Below are 17884 nucleotides of genomic sequence, written 5' to 3'. Positions count from 1 at the left end.
TTAGTTCTTATAGGTATACGCTCGATATCCAAGTCGGCTTATAAATTTGATCATAATCAAGTGTTTTTTGGATTGCCTTATATTTTTTTATTGGTGTTTATCCCCCTAATATCTTAATTTTTTTACGTACAAAATATTTACTTGTTACTAATAAAGTCCAACCAATGTTCTTCCTTAGATCTCTTATTTCACTTTGATAGTGTTATAGATTTGGATCGATGAAGAGGAAATGAATATGTTTCCATACTGTAAATAAGGAAGTGGAATAAATAGAATATTGAATCATCCCACCTCACTTATTTTATTCTATAGGATCTAACGAAGCCTGTTCATGCATAACATGATTCAGATATGATCATAGAAAAAGTTCTCAAATAAATCGACCTGTCCTCTACAACATAGGGTGCTTACGTGGTATTTGAAAGTGAAGATACATTTGGTTATGAATTCAAATGTTAGGGATAAAATCAATCGTTTTAGTGACAATCATAAGTCATCCTCTCTTTGAAAAATTCATTTCAATTATTGGTATCAAATAAAGAATATAACACTTCCAAGTTGAAGAAAAGTATTCAAATAAATAACATGTCTTATTTTTTCAATAATCCATATTTATAGCAATGAAATATTATTGGATATTTCATCTGCCTTTGGATATTATATGATCAATTACATCTGCCTTTGTTCAAGGCAAACATTTTAATCTGCCAAGCTTCAGGACATCATAGATTATGCCATTAAACCATGAGTTGTAGAAAGCATCTCAACTCATGGTTTGGCTCTCTGATAAGCACACTCCTCTAGCCCAACACCATTCACAGGTAGATCATCTTCAGGGAAGGGGCAATGCGTTATACGATCTGGATATTCCGGAATCTGCGCACAGGGAGTGGGCGTCACGTGACTCGATACGCCCTCCACGTCGGTGCAGTTCCAAATCGGCTTCTTCGACTTCACCACCTCCGCCGTCACATTGTAGATGCATATTCCGGTGAAGGGCGCGCCGGGAATCCCCTCCAGCTTCGCGGCCATGGTCACGTTCTTGGCCACCACGTTGCTGTAACTGATATTCTGCACCACCGGAATGGCTTTCGGATCAAATTTGTCGTCCGGGTGCTGCCCGTAGGTGCCCGTCATCCAGAAGACCCACTTCATTGTGTGCAGATTCATTCTTCTCACGAATATGTCCTTCACGTAAGCTCCCCTTCCGATGGTCGTCTTGATCCTGACGCCGGATTCGGAGTGGATGGCCGTGATGTCTTCGGCCCGGACATCTTGGATTCCTCCTGACATCTCGCTTCCCAGGGCGATGACAGCGCTCGTGGGGGAGATGCAGGTGAGCCGTCTGATCACTATGTGTTTGCTTGACATGTTGAATGCAATCCCGTACTCATCCCAACCGCTTTTAATGGCGATGCAGTCATCGCCTGAGACTATGTAGCAGTCCTCAAGGCGGACATTGGAGGATGAGTCTGCGAAGAAGAGAGAAACCACCAAAAAGAATCAATCGAAACAGCAACATAGAATCTACAACCCAAGTAAATATAGGTACTGTTGGGATGGAGGAGCAAGGAAAAACAGAATACTACGATACGAGTAAAAAGAATCCTTTCGATTCAAGAAAACTGATGTAGTATTAAAAACAGGAGGATTGATAAGAACACTTACAAGATACCAAGTGCACACAGACTCTCTATCTATCTGTCTCTTTTCTCTATCTCTATCTTTGTCTCTGTCTCTGTCTCTGTCTCTGGTAACTATTTAGATAGATAACTATGAATCAAATCTCAACACTCCCCCTTGATTCATAGTTGCATACACCAATTTGCGACTATCTTTACTTTAACTGCATCTCTCTTGATCACAAGTTAAAGTGATTTCCGAATCGGCTTTCTTACCGAAATCGTTTTTATCGTATGAACGTCGTTTTAAATCGTCGAAAGTTTTCCGCTGCACTAATTCACCCCCCCCCCTCTTAGTGCTCTTGATCCTAACATCTTTGACTCTACTAGTTTCCTCATGCATGATTTCAAGTGTTCGCCAAATATCAAAAGTCTTTTCACACGTAGAAATCCGATTGAACTCATTTTTGTCCAAAGCGCAAAATAAGGCATTCATAGCCTTTGCGTTTAAAGAGAAATACTTCTTCTTCAAATCTGACCATTCATTCATCGGTTTAGAGGGAAGTTAAAAACTATTTTCAACGATATTCCATAAATCCAAATTTATAGAAATCAAGAAAACTCTCATTCGAGTTTTCCAATAAGTGTAGTCCAATCCGTTAAACAACGGTGGACGAACAACCGATAAGCCCTCTTGAAAGTCATGAAGAGTCATTTCTCTCGGGTGTAAATCCGAAATAAGAAATACCGAGCTCTGATACCAATTGTTAGGATCAAGAGCACTAAGGGGAGGGGGGGGGGGTTTAGTTAGTGTAGCGGAAAACTTTCGATGATTTAAAACGACGTTCGTACGATAAAAACGATTTCGATAAGAAAGCTGATTCAGAAATCACTTTAACTTGTGATCAAGTGAGATGCAGTTAAAGTAGAGATATAGAGGCAGTTTATAGTTAAGATAGAGAATAGAATGTAATTGCAAACCGAAATATGACGTTCGTACGATAAAAGCGATTTCGGTATGAAAGCCAATTTAGAAATTGCTTTAACTTAGATTAGGCGAAGTGCAGTTAAAGTAAAGCTATGGAGGCAGTTTGCAGTTAAGATAAAGAACATAAAGTAAATACAAATCGAGATTTAGAGTGGTTCAGTCAATCTTGACCTACATCCACTTTTGGCTTCCTCCTCAGATGAGGTCACCTACGTCCACTAGAGGCCTTCCTTCAATAGGTGAAGGCCAACCACTCTTTTATAGTTTCATTCCTTTTGACGAGCTTAGGAGACAACCCTTATAAACTTTTCTCTCCTCTCTTGAAAGATCAAAACTTGGAAGAAAAGAGGGAGGAGAACTTCTAGCCTCTATAACACTTTTGAGCTCTAAAAATCACAGAGTAAGATTAGATTTTCAATGCCCTTTCATGCAAGAAAGGGTGGGGTATATATAGGCCCAAACTGGTTTGAATTTAAAGCTCAAAAATGTCTTTTCCCGGATTTTCGGGGTCCTGGCGGTACTACCTCTTAACTAGGGCGGTACAACCGCTTGGCAGCTCGAAGACTGAGCCTCTAGGCAGTGCCACCGCCAGACAGGGGTGGTTGCACCACCTAGTCTCACTCGGAGATTGAGCCCAGGCAGTGCCACCGCCTAGCAAGAATTTTGGTCCGAATGAGTTGATCAATTTGGCCCAATTTGGGTCTATCAAGGGCCCAATTGCCCCCAGATTAAGTTAATGGGATCACCTCCCATTCCTAACTTAATTTACATGCTAACTATGATATTTCTTAAGACATTTACTGCAACTTGCTCCGGTGCGTCAATCGCTTCTTCTGACGAGCTTCCGACGAACCTTCGGCGATGCTCGGCGGGCTTCCGGCAAACTCCTGGACTTGCGATGATCCACTTGGCGAGTTCCGATGAGCTTCTTTGGCAAGCTCCTGGACTTCTCAGATTTGTTCCCACAGAACCTCTAACGACCGTCCGGACTTCCGTCGAACTCCCAACGTGATCATAGCCTTGACTCCGGTGTAACTCCTACTGCATGTCTTACTTCCATCGTAGTTAATCTTGCACATATAAAACAAAACTTCGATCGAGACAATTAATCCTAAGCAATTAACCAAGTTGTCCAGCATGTCATTGGTCCCTCGACGCTTTGTCCGATTATTCGGCACATCGTCCTCTCATATGGCCTATTGCCCAATCGACCAGTTGACTCCACATCTCTAATATCCTTAGCACAATACCCGCTCTTCTTGGCCCGATGCCCGAGTCCATGGCCCGAAGCCTTCTGTTGATACGTCGACCGATCCACCGGCCCGACGTCCAATCTTCTGACATGTTCCTCTGGCTCAACATGATTTTTCTGCTTTAATTATCTCATCCTGCATCACTCAAAACGCAGATTAAATCATAAACATATATCAAGTGGTTTCATCATCAAAATACGATATTCAATAAAGGGAAGTAGGGGTATGGGCTACCGGCCTTATTGTTAGGATCGGAGCGGCACTAAGAGGGGGGGGGGTGAATTAGTGCAGCGGATTAAAACTTCGGTTTCGACAAATCTTTCGTACGATAAGAATGGAACTTGAAAAGCTAAACTTGAAAGCGTATTCTTAAAGTTGTGCAGCAAAGGTAATAAGGAACTAAAGCATGTAAGAAGGTTTGCAGTAATGTAAATAGCAATAATGAAATGCAAACCAGAGATTACGTCGATTTTAGAGTGGTTCGATCAAATGACCTACATCCACTTGCGAGGCCCCTCTTCGATGAGGCTCCCACCTTCCACTAGCAAATCTCTTGAAATGGAAGGGCAAATACCCCTCTTATAACCTTTTACAAGTAGTTCAACCTCTTACAAATTTTCAGCAAGAAGGAATGAGGAGAACTCTAGCAAATTGAAAACAAGAAAGGCAAAGACTCTTCTAAGACTTTTCTCTCAATCACTTGCTGCACAAAAGTTGTTCTCTCAGCTGAGATTTGAGGGGTATTTATAAGCCTCAAGAGGATTCAAATTTTGGGCTCCAAAATTTGAATTCTCTTTGGGTTCCCGAATGCTGGTGGTGCCACCGCCCAGCCAAGCGGTGCCACCGCCCAGCGCTCGGGTGCTGGACGGTGCAACCGCCTAGCCAAGGAGGTGTCACTGCCTAGCTCTCGGGTGCTGGGCGGTGCCACCGCCTAGCCTAGGCGGTGCCACCACCTAGGCCAAATCAGCTCACTGGTTGGGCTCCAAATTTGGCCCAAACCAGTCCGAACTCGGGCCCAATTGGCCCCTACTTGGGTTATAGGATTAACACCTAATCTTAACCCTAATTAACGTACTAACTATGAATTTAAAGACATTTTCTAAGCTATTACAAAGTCCGTAAGTCAAGACTTCTTCCGGCGAGCTTCCGGCGAACTTCCGACGGTCTTCTGATAAACTCTCGAAAATCATTCTGCGGACTCCCGGCAAGCTCCTAGACTTCACGATTTGATCTTGGCGAGTTCCAACGAGCTTCTTCGGCAAGCTCCGATCTTTCTCGGTGAGCTCCGCGAACTTCCAACGAACCTTCCAGCGAGCTTCCGAAAAACCCTTCGGCAAGCTCCCTACTCATTCTCGGCTAGTTCCGACAGCATTCCCGACGAACCTTCGGACTTCCGTCGAACTCTCGAACTCGCAACAAATCCTTCGCGCTTGACTCCAGCACTTTGTTTCGCTTTATGTCTTCATCGTTATCGTAGTTAATCCTGCACACATAAACCAAAACTCAACTCCGATCTAGACAATTATTACAACGCGAATTGACATTCTGTTGCCCGGCACGTCATTGGTTGGCGCTTCGTCGATTCTTCGGTGCATCGTCCTCTCTTGCGGCTTGTTGCCCAATCGGCGGTTGACCTCCGCAACCCCAATATCCTTGGCACAATTCCACTCTCCTTGGCCCGATGCCCGACGTCCGAAGCCTTCTGCCGTCCAATACCCTGACGTGAACTCCTCCGGCACAACGTCAATTCCTCCTACGTTAACTGTCTAATCCTGATCGAGTAGACCTTCATCACTCAAAATGCAGTTAAACATAAACATAATTATCAATTAGTTTCATCATCAAAATACGAGATTCAACAATCTCCCCCTTTTTGATGATGACAACTAATTGATGACTAACGGAGTTAACTTTAACTCCCCGGAGTTTAACCAAACTCCCCCTATCAATATGCCATTGATAGAACACTTGGATTATCCCAAATCCAAGTAACATTCATCACTAGTTCTGATAACCATTTAAACCATCATGCAAATATTTAAAATATTCAATTTAATGCATGAAGTCATCAATATACTTCTCCCCCTTTGTCATCAACAAAAAGGAGAAGTTCCTACTCTTATGTGTTTAGAGAAAAAAAAGTTTCATACATTGCATGAAAAACATAGTATCAAATTTTATCATCATGCAATCTAGCAATTAAAGATGTGTAAGTTTAGCATGTTTGCATTTCTTGATATAACAACTAATTGCTTCTCTTTAGACTACAGGCTAGCAAGTTTCAAGCTAGCAAATTTTTGCTTCCTTTGCAATGTTTGAGCTAGCAAAGTTTTTAAAAAAGTGAGCAAGTTTTGCAACATACAAGCTAATAAAAATTTCGAAAGCAAATGCAAAATAGCTTTCTTATGTAGGCCCATGACTCTTGCTTCCTATTGCAATGTGCAAGTTGCAAGTTTTTGAAATATCCAAGTTCAACATTGGATACCAACATTGCATAATTAACATAATCTCCTAGTTTTATCATTATGCAATTTTGCTATCATCATAGATATGCAAGGTAGTATGATAGTAATTTCTACAATATACAAGCTAGCAAATTTTACAATATTTTTAGAGCATGCAAGCTAGTAAAATGTTTGAAAAAGTGATCAAGTTTTGCAACATACAAGCTAGAAAAAATGTCAAACTAGCAAGAGATAATGTTTTACATGAGGCAAGCAAACAATTTGGCAAATGTTACATTTGCATCTTCTGTTTTGAGAAGTGCAATTTTTGCTTTCATCTTGAATTGTGCAAGCTAGTTAGTTTGCCTCTTTTCATGATGTCCACGCTAGAAATTCTTGCTCCCCTTTGTCATTGTCAAAAAGAAGGGAAGACCCTTATATCAATTTTCATATTATGACAAAGGTAAGTATCATTCTTATTTGTGCATCATTATATATTCAAATTAAAACATACACAATTTCAATAACCTTATTTTTCATGCACGATACCGAAAAATAAATCAATCATCATTAATAAGCATATCATACATGATACTCAAACATTAAAATTTTCAAGCATTTATCAACATGTTGATCATGATACCAAACATTCATCATTTAAAGCATTCATGATACACATCATATGCAATACATCACATAAAAAGCATAAGTGTTGCATGCATCATTTTAGCAACAATTCGTAGCATTTCATCATATGACAAGATATCAGCAAGTAAAATTACAATGCTAGTTCTTGATATCTTAATATGATGCAAACATGGCATATGGCAATCATAGCATTTCGATTATCAATTTTTCATATATTTCGATGCAAGCTTCTTTTGATATCTCAACATAATTCAAATTTAAATATGGCACTTATTAATTCATATATTTATCATTCAAATATGACACTCATAGTATCAATTCATATATTTCTCCCCCTTTGTCATTACCGAAAAGAAGGGAGAAATCGATGGCCAAAAGATTTTAATCATTATACAAGCCAACTTACAAAATCATGTCATGATATCAAGAAAATTCAAGAAGGACATGATTCATTCAATAAATCCTTTTAATAGAGCAAAAGGATTATACAACCAAGGATCATGATTAAAATATATCAATATCATAGATCAAGTCATGATTCGTGATTCATCATAAAGCAAATTAATTTTCAATCATCTCATAAGGCTTTTAAGGAATTTTTGAAACATAGGAGAATGATTAATTTAAGCATGCAATGTTTCAATTAAATTCAAGTGATGAATACCAATACTTTCATATTGTGAGTATCAATTCATGAATACCAAAAGATATTATTTGTGATTCCAATTTTACAAGATCAAGATTATGATTTAAATAAAACTTATTCAAATCAAATCGGTAACTTGAAACTCATAATCAAGTCATCAAAATCAATTTCGAGATTCACAAAATATCATGAAATCATTAATCTTGATCTGATGGGAAAAGCATTTTTGAAGTGATTCTTTTTCATCTAAGTATGCCTTAGTCATTATATGCCAAATCAAGATAAGCATGAAAGTTCAAGACATAAAGGCAAAATCTTATAAAACAGCTAATCAAGCAAGATTTTAAACATCTATTTTCAAGCTAGAGTAAGCCAAGGCTTCAATTATCTTATGTCATGAATTCCAATAGGCATCTCAAATTATCAACATCACATTAAAAAGATATTTCAAAAAGACATATCGATAAGTGGTTCATTTGCATCATTTTATTTTTGGAAGATTCTCCTCTTTCGTAAATAAATCTAGGAGAACAAAATGAATTAAGGGAGATATAATATGATTGAAGCATTGAACATGATTCATATTTAAAATGTGTCTCATGTCATAAGTATGAATCAAGCATTTGTGAAATCCGTACATGACAAGCATAGATTTATTGAAAAATTGATAAGATAGAGGATCGTATTTCGTTTTTATAAATTTCTATTCATGTGATTTGCTTCTTATAAACATTCCTTTACCTTTAATAAAACAAGTGTCAATATTTAAGATGGAAAGGTAAATTTCATAGAACAAATCATTAAGTATGATTCCATGATAACATCCTTTTAATATCTTGATATTCATCATCAAGTATGATTTCAAAAAAATATGTTTAAGAGAAATCATTAAGACCAAATACATGATACACTCATTTATTTTTAAAATATTCATCATGTTTATTTTCATGAGATTCACAAGATTGGTAAACTAAATTCATTAATCTCAATAGGATATAAAATTTATTTCCATTTCATATAATTGATTTCATGTGAGGGTGTTCAAATCTTTTTGTGAAAACATGTATCATCATTTAAAATCAAAACAAAAGTTTCGTCATAAAACCGTCAAGACCAAACACATAAAAAATAAAACATCATGATATCACATCTATCATCAAAAGACTATCAAGAAATTCATACATAGATGTACATACACTTTGTCATCTTAATATGTCATGAGAATGTCATCTTAATTCATCATAAAAATGATTAAACCAAAAACATGTTAATCCAAAATGAGAGTATCAAATCAATATTCACTTCAAAAACTCATGCATGACATAAAATCATCAAAATACACATGCATGAATTAATCCTAAGCATTATATATAACTATCATCCATAATGTTGCATACATCATTCAACATTTCAAAACATAACATGTATGAAACCTTAGCAATATACTTTTCATGATCAAATTTTTAATTTTTTCAAAGATGCTAAAAAGAAAAACATGATATAATTTTTGAAAAACAATTTTTTTTTTATTTCCTATTCCCACTATCTAAATTAAGAACTCATTAAAAACTTTAAGTAATTTCAAAATAATTCAAGAGAGTTGAGTTACTTACATTGTAGTTGAAGCTCGTCAAAGCCCTCGTCGTTTCACCTTTGGAAGTTCTTGATTCATCCTTGGTTGCCTTCCTCTTCTTTGGCCTCTTCCTCCGTTCAAGTTCATTGTTTATTTTAGATTTTTGTTTAATGAACTTATTAAGAGTTAGTGTTCGAAGTTCAAGTTCATCATTGTCCTCATCGCTCAAGTGGTATTTATTTGTCCGGAGTTTCAAATCCTTCCTGTTCTTTGGAAGGTGGTCCAAGTGTTCATTGTGTTCATCATGTGCATTGCGCACCATTTCATATGTCATCAATGAGCCGATAAGTTCTTCAAGTGGAAAAATATTTAAATCTTTTATTTCTTGTATTGTCGTTACTTTTGATTCCCAAGCTTTATAAAGTGATCGTAAAACTTTACTAACAAGTTCAAAATTCGAGAAACATTTGCCAAGAGCTTGTAAACCATTGACGACATCCGTGAAACGGGTGTACATGTCAACAATGGTTTCGCTCGGCTTCATTTGAAAAAGCTCAAAATCATGCATTAAAATGTTGATTTTCGAATCTTTAACTCTAGAAGTGCCTTCGTGTGTGATTTCAAGAGTGTGCCATATGTCGAAAGCCGTTTCGCATAAAGAAACCCGATTGAACTCATTTTTGTCCAAAGCGCAAAATAAGGCATTCATAGCCTTTGCGTTTAAAGAAAACATCTTCTTCTCCAAATCATTCCATTGGTTCATTGGAAGAGAAGACATTTCAAATCCATTTTCGACTATGTGCCATAAATTCAAATCCAAAGAAAGTAAGAAAACTCTCATTCGAGTTTTCCAATAAGTGTAATCCGTCCCATTGAAAAAGGGAGGACAAATGAGAGAGTGACCCTCTTGAAAGCCGTAAAGAGCCATTTCTATTTGGGTGTTAAACCAAGGTAGAAAAACGTGGCTCTGATACCAATTGTTAGGATCGGAGCGGCACTAAGAGGGGGGGGGGGGTGAATTAGTGCAGCGGATTAAAACTTCGGTTTCGACAAATCTTTCGTACGATAAGAATGGAACTTGAAAAGCTAAACTTGAAAGCGTATTCTTAAAGTTGTGCAGCAAAGGTAATGAGGAACTAAAGCATGTAAGAAGGTTTGCAGTAATGTAAATAGCAATAATGAAATGCAAACCAGAGATTACGTCGATTTTAGAGTGGTTCGGTCAAATGACCTACATCCACTTGCGAGGCCCCTCTTCGATGAGGCTCCCACCTTCCACTAGCAAATCTCTTGAAATGGAAGGGCAAATACCCCTCTTACAACCTTTTACAAGCAGTTCAACCTTTTACAAATTTTCAGCAAGAAGGAATGAGGAGAACTCTAGCAAATTGAAAACAAGAAAGGCAAAGACTCTTCTAAGACTTTTCTCTCAATCACTTGCTGCACAAAAGTTGTTCTCTCAGCTGAGATTTGAGGGGTATTTATAAGCCTCAAGAGGATTCAAATTTTGGGCTCCAAAATTTGAATTCTCTTTGGGTTCCCGAATGCTGGTGGTGCCACCGCCCAGCCAAGCGGTGCCACCGCCCAGCGCTCGGGTGCTGGACGGTGCAACCGCCTAGCCAAGGAGGTGTCATCGCCCAGCTCTCGGGTGCTGGGCGGTGCCACCGCCTAGCCTAGGCGGTGCCACCACCTAGGCCAAATCAGCTCACTGGTTGGGCTCCAAATTTGGCCCAAACCAGTCCGAACTCGGGCCCAATTGGCCCCTACTTGGGTTATAGGATTAACACCTAATCCTAACCCTAATTAATGTGCTAACTATGAATTTAAAGACATTTTCTAAGCTATTACAAAGTCCGTAAGTCAAGACTTCTTCCGGCGAGCTTCCGGCGAACTTCCGACGGTCTTCCGATAAACTCTCGAAAATCATTCTGCGGACTCCCGGCAAGCTCCTAGACTTCACGATTTGATCTTGGCGAGTTCCAACGAGCTTCTTCGGCAAGCTCCGATCTTTCTCGGTGAGCTCCGCGAACTTCCAACGAACCTTCCAGCGAGCTTCCGAAAAACCCTTCGGCAAGCTCCCTACTCATTCTCGGCTAGTTCCGACAGCATTCCCGACGAACCTTCGGACTTCCGTCGAACTCTCGAACTCACAACAAATCCTTCGCGCTTGACTCCAGCACTTTGTTTCGCTTTATGTCTTCATCGTTATCGTAGTTAATCCTGCACACACAAACCAAAACTCAACTCTGATCTAGACAATTATTACAACGCGAATTGACATTCTATTGCCCGGCACGTCATTGGTTGGCGCTTCGTCCGATTCTTCGGTGCATCGTCCTCTCTTGCAGCTTGTTGCCCAATCGGCGGTTGACCTCCGCAACCCCAATATCCTTGGCACAATTCCACTCTCCTTGGGCTGATGCCCGACGTCCGAAGCCTTCTGCCGTCCAATACCCTGACGTGAACTCCTCCGGCACAACCTCAATTCCTCCTGCGTTAACTGTCTAATCCTGATCGAGTAGACCTGCATCACTCAAAATGCAGTTAAACATAAACATAATTATCAATTAGTTTCATCATCAAAATACGAGATTCAACACTTAGAAGCATTGGCGGTGCTAGAGAGGGGGAGGTTGGTGGCTGATCGGCCGGGAAGCAGTGGTAGTAGTGATCGCTAACCAGAGAGCAACGGTGATAGGTGGGCTGGCCGGAAGCAAGGGTGCATAGTGCGACTTCTTCTTCTTCTCTCTCTTTCTCTCTCTTTTTTTTTTTGAAAATAAAGATAATTGCAGCAAGGATCGCTGCTCTGATATCAAATGAGAAGACCCTAAGGTCTTATCATAAAAGAAAAAAGAGAAAAGAGGATGATCAATTTGAGGAGATCGGCCTCCTTGATTACTTCGAGGGGATTGACCTCCTAGGGTTTATCCACAAACTGAAATAATATTTCAATGATTGTCGAAAAGAAATGGTTATATCACTATTTATAGAGTTCCACCTAGAGTTCACTAGGACTTGGACTCTTAATAATAAATAAATATTAAATAAACCTCTACCTAACTCTAACTGAACTAAACAGACTCGATAAAAATTATTCAAAAGCTCAGAAAATAAAATGGTCCTAACACGTTCTTTTTTCAATGGGAGAAGACCAACTACTCTCTTATAACTCTCTCTCCTTTTTATAGGTTTAGGAGACAACTTTTATAAGCCTCAAACCTCTCTTAGAATCATCACAAAGCTAAAGAAGGAGGAGGAGGACACTTAGCACTTTTTCAAACACTTTTACAACCTAAATTCTTAACACTTTTATTCACACTTTGAACAAAATGGAGCCAAAAAGTGTGGGTATTTATAGGCTCCAATGGCTTAAAAAATTGAGCCAAAAAGTGTCTCATTCCCGGTTTCCGGGGTACTGACGATACCATCGTCATTATTGGGCGATACCACCGCTTATAGACTGACACTAGGTAATACCAACGCGTAGTCTGACGGTAAGATCGCTTGATAGAGCCTCGGAGATTGGGCTTTAGTGGTAGCACCGCTTGACAGCATTAACTACCGATGGTACAATCGTCTAAATTTCCTAGGAGGTTGAGCCTCAAGTGGTGCCACCGCTTGGGCCAACTAAGGATCACTGAATGGGTAAAACAATAGGCCCAATTCAGTTCTAATTAGGGCCTAATTGGTTCCTAATTGAGTTAGTAAGATTTCTCCTAAGACTAACTCAAATTATAACCATAACTACGATAATTAAGGGCAAATAACTATTATGCAAACAATTCTAGTTGTCTAGCACGTTAATTGTTCATCCGAACTCCTAGCGAGACTTCCGATAATCTTTCAATGGTCTTTCGGCTAGCTTTCGATGAATTCCCAACGAACTCCCAATTAGCTTCTAATGCATCGTCTGAACCTTCGACTTATCCCCCGATTCTTTTGACTCGATGCTCAATTTTTTGACTCCGGCCTAACATTTAATTTTTTTTAATTATTTGCATTTTGATTGATACTTTGGGACCAATTGAAGAATGGTGTTGATCCTAGCTCTTTTTGCCTAGGTTGCCTATATATCCTCTCACGAGGGTGCATCCTTAGTTTCGGTGGCAGGAGGTTTGAGATACAGTACATTCCTTGGGGTATGGTAAGAGTCTTGATGTAGATAGATACATTATTAAGTTTCATACGGGATATTGAAAAATTATCTTGACATATATCGTTTTTATTCCCAAATGCCTTAACCCTATATATTGCTTGTTGATTATCGTCTTATATCCTTGTGTAATGTTAACTATAGGATCATAGCAGAAGTTCACTTCTTATCAACAGACTTCAACTTTCATTTTCTCGAATTATTTCCAAAGAACAATTTACCTTCATCCATGGCCATGGGATTTAGAATAATATTCTTATTATTTAAGAGATTTCTCATGAAGTTCTTATCAACAGACTTAAACTTTTTATTTTCTCGAATTATTTCCAAAGAACAATTTACCTTCATGGGATTTAGAATAATATTCTTATTATTTAAGAGATTTCTCATGATTCTAAAAGTAAAATCCTTATATTATGATTAAAGCTAACCTTCAAAAGGCTTACCATCCACTCTCTTTGAATTTTATGATTCATGTCTTATGTATTTTTAACTTCTCTCGAGTTTATATGTGTTATAAATGGGAAACTTTCTTCTTATTTCATAGAATAAAGAGGTCTCCGTCAACAATATCTTCTTTCCTACTTGATGTACCTTTTGAAGTTGGTAGAATTTTTAACATTAAGGAGCTTTTCCTTTCAAATATCTTGGTACGTTAATTGTGAGCTATAATTGATCTTAATTAGCCTGAGTTTTATAGATAAATACACAACATTGCAGATAGTAGCAATCAACAAAGCAAACAGGAAAAGTGATAAACAAAATCAGGAACATTAATGTAATGTACTTTAGACTTCCACGTGCATCTCATCTGTGATTTTCCAAAGAATCAAATGCCCCTTTAGAGAATAGATTGCCCTTTAAAACCATATCAGATGAGGCCGCCGATGGGCTCCCGTCTCGTTTCCTGGAAGCTTCCACCACAACAACACTCCTTCGAGGCGAAGAGGAAAAGAAGCGTACCGAGAGTTGATCTCAGTTTCATTACCTACGCCGGGAAGGTACGCGGCCTTACTACGGGGAGCGGGGCACTCACGTTTCATTGCGTATTTTCTCCCCGTGGGGTCGGCTTCTTTCCCCTGACGACCCGACGACGAGAGAAGGTAAGACGTGTTGATCTCAGGTGTAACGGGTATGTGGGACGATACGCGGCGTCGTTACCCGGCCACCACACTGGGTGCGGAACCTGCGCTGTTCATGGCACACTCCTCGGGCCGTGGGTCACTCTCTCGTGCCGACAGATGGAAGGAGGACGTTGATAACGAGTGCGTCCTGGCCACATTAGAAATCATACGCAGCGCCACTACACGCGTCCAAATGGGTGCCGGAACGGGGGCAAGAGAGGAGGATTAACAGAGGCGATTATAGATCATTCGTTACGTGGGAGAACATACGCTGCGTCACTACCTTCACATTTCTGGATGCGGGGCCCAGAGGTGAACTACGCAGCAGTGCGCACTCCTCCCTTTGGGACCCGCTCTACTCTTCGAATCCAATCCTTCCCTGCAATAGTAAATAAATGCCGTCTCCGTCCCCTTCGCGACCATCGATTCTCGACTCGCGAGAAGAAACCCTACGCTTCCAAGAAAAAGCAGCAGATAAAGGAGGCGAAGTCAGGGGACTTTGATGCCGAAGACATCGTCGTCTCCCTCGCCCACCATCACTCCCATGAACCAAATCATCAAATCTCAACTCCTACCCCACCAAACCCTAACACCCAATCCTCCTCCTCCCCTGCCGCCGCCCGTTTCATCCGCGGCCGCCATCGATGACGAGGTCGATCTCCTCCACTCCTCCTTCCATCACCACCACCACCACCACCACCACCAATCGCTGCTCATGGACGACGACGACGACCCCAGCTCCCAGGCCCCCGAAACCCTAGTCCACTCCCACTCCCACTCCCCCTTCTCCTCCCTCCTCCTCCGCGATGATGACGAGGATGAGGAACCCGACGAGGACGAGATCGACGCCGAGGAATCCCTAATCGAAGACCGGAAGCCCCTTCCGACTGCCGCCACCGCTCCGCCAGATTGTTCTTTCGGCGAAGCGTCAGCCGTTGACGTCCCTCCGGCGGCGCCCCGCATCGACCCGAGCCCTCATGTCTCCTCCCAATTTTACACTTTTAACCGCCAATCGCACGCCCTGATGGTGCGCTGCATCCTCGAAGGCCGGCTTGCGACCCCGGAGGAGATTCGTTGCGCCACGCCCCGATCCGTGCTGAAGTCATGGCGCTCTGTCTGGAAGGACCGCAACGAGGACACGGCATACCTCACTGCGTGGAAGCGCATCCAGGACAAGCTCCACGCCCACATGGATGGTGTCCTGCCCGCGCTCTTGTTCAAAAACAACTCGGCGCAGCGAGTCTCGCATGTGGACCAGTGGGAGGAGATCGTCACCACTGCCCATGCCGACCCCGACCTGCTGCGGCATCTTGGGTTGAAGGAGACTGTCGACCGGATTAAGCAGTCCTGGACGGTTGGTGCCAAGTTCTACGGTATCCCAGAGTCGTTCATCCGCGTTTGCGTGGCTTCCTGCCCGATCTGCTCCTCTGCCACCTCTCTGACATCTCGTGGAAGCAGTGCTCTGGCACGGTCCAAAAGGCGGCGTTTTGAGTACACTGAGTCCTTTGAAGTGCCTGCAAAGGATGTGCAGCGACACCTTCAGCAGCTTGCTGCCAAGCACAAGGTAGCGCTTTGCATCCGCCAGAAATACATTAGGTACAAGCCTTTCATGGCTGAAGTGAAGGATTATGCTTGCCACTGAGCTGGGGAGCCGACGTCTGCCAGTGCTTCAGCTAAGAAAGCTAGGGTTTTGAAGAGGGAACCTTACCAGTCTAAGCGTTGTGGATGTGGGTTTCGCATAAGGGCGATTGTGCCCATAATGAACTACAATGAAAAGGACAAGACTTTTGTGTACCAGGAGGAGGGCACTGCCATGTTCAAGCTATATGCAGTTCATTCTGGGCACGAGCCTGGTCCGCTTGATGGGAATGCTAGGATCATCCACCGAGTAATTGGGAACAAGGGGGCTTTTGATATCGATCCAGAGGTTTATGGGGTTAGGGAAGATATGGAGCCTGAGTCATTTGTTAGCCTTATGGGGAAGGATGACAGAGGGGATTCACATCACATGGTTCTGCAACAGGTCCAAGAACTCAGGGTCGAGGTTGGTATATTGGAAGGAAGAATTACTAAAATGAGCCCAGAGATGCTGCGATCATTGTCACGTGAACTGTCTGATATCTTGCTCAAATTGAGGAGGTTGGGTGGGGGAGTGCATCACTCAGAGGAAACATTGGTAGGTGATGGTGAGGTCGCACAATGGGGAAATAACGACGATCATCATCTTGATAGACATGATAGGATATTTAGTAAGGAGGCTGAGATGATTGAAGAGGAGGATCCAGATTTTGGTTCAGATCTTGGAGCCATCGTGCCATGGGAGAGGATGACCGCAGACTGTCAGGATAGGAAGATGCTTATGAGGGATAGCTTGAAGCCTGATAAGTGGATATTGAAAGAACACTGCAGTGATTTTGATGAGAAGAGCATTCTTTGTGGTGAGGATGAGGAATCTAAACTAATAAAACCCTTGACAGATTCAAGTCTGGTAGGGATGCACGTGGATGGTTTTTATGCCGACAATACCAAGTGGTATGACTCACCAAGTGGCTTAGATCCTGGTACAGATTCTGGAGAAGGTGGTTTTAGGCATGGAGGAATGGTGTGAAGCAAGGCTGTGCTTATTTTTCCCTTATTAGAGATGGAAGGAAAGGAAGCAACTTGTAAATTCTGTACACTAAAGAGAAGTTCTGGGCCCACCATTCTATTATCAGGAATAGGTCTTAGGTGGATATTCGCTGCAGTTCCCATGTTCGTTAAACACACATTTGCCTGTCATCTAGCTTTCCTTTTTTTTCCCTGTGGATATCTGATAGTGGTTGATTGTGCTATATGTGCTATCTTATCTTTGAATCATTCTAATTATGAGTTTAGCAAGACTTATTGATTGTTTTTTTAGTAGGAACATTTTCTCCATTTGCGATGGAAACACTATCCTGGAGATAAATTTGGCAATTTTTTAATATTTGATCTACTGGTTATTTAATCATTCACATGTGTGATGATGCCAAAGGTACCTAGGATGCACCCTCAGTTTTTCTTTATCCTAAGTTTCCTGTCATTCAGATGCTTATTTTCTCAAGTGTCATCTTGTTGATTCCTCCCAGTTAGGTACTTGTCCTGTAAGAATTCTTTACAATATTTTAACTTGTATCAATTTGCATTTTGATGTTGCAGATTGTCGTTTAAGTAATTTAACAACTTGTCATGTACAAATCAAAGAACAGCATGATCCATCTACTCTGCAATTTCAGGTATTTCAAGTACTTCTGTTTCTTTGTCTTATATGGTTGTGGCAAGGCATAAAGTAGCATGCATGGTCATGTGTCATTGCCCCTCTAGGGTCATCATATGATGGTGTGGATTGTTCATGTCATGCATGCCCTGGGCACAATGGTACATGTTTGTAAGGTACCACCTCCATATTTTGTTA

General features: G+C 41.0%; 3 protein-coding genes across 3 annotated transcripts; 2 read left to right on the top strand and 1 right to left on the bottom strand.

Annotated features, from left to right (window-relative positions):
• Nucleotides 1–768: 768 nt before the first annotated feature.
• On the bottom strand, nt 769–13564 carry LOC135604744 (probable polygalacturonase). The gene is made up of 2 exons (XM_065094398.1): nt 13549–13564; nt 769–1472 (listed from the first exon to the last, which is right to left on the bottom strand). The coding sequence occupies exons 1-2, from the start codon at nt 13562–13564 to the stop codon at nt 769–771; spliced, it is 720 nt and encodes a 239-aa protein (XP_064950470.1).
• A 1291-nt stretch (nt 13565–14855) lies between these two features.
• Nucleotides 14856–17440, top strand: LOC103974018 (uncharacterized). Its single transcript, XM_009388737.3, has one exon. It carries the CDS (start codon nt 14954–14956, stop codon nt 16091–16093), a length of 1140 nt encoding a protein of 379 aa, XP_009387012.2. The 5' UTR covers nt 14856–14953; the 3' UTR covers nt 16094–17440.
• LOC135604743 (uncharacterized) lies at nt 16211–17059 on the top strand. Its single transcript, XM_065094397.1, has one exon. The coding sequence runs from the start codon at nt 16211–16213 to the stop codon at nt 17057–17059; it is 849 nt and encodes a 282-aa protein (XP_064950469.1).
• Nucleotides 17441–17884: the final 444 nt, after the last annotated feature.

This window comes from Musa acuminata, chromosome BXJ2-2 (assembly GCF_036884655.1).
Source record: "Musa acuminata AAA Group cultivar baxijiao chromosome BXJ2-2, Cavendish_Baxijiao_AAA, whole genome shotgun sequence".
Taxonomy (NCBI): Eukaryota; Viridiplantae; Streptophyta; class Magnoliopsida; order Zingiberales; family Musaceae; genus Musa; species Musa acuminata.
The sequence above is the reverse complement of the archived record's forward strand: the minus strand, read 5'-3'. Positions and strand labels throughout refer to the sequence as shown.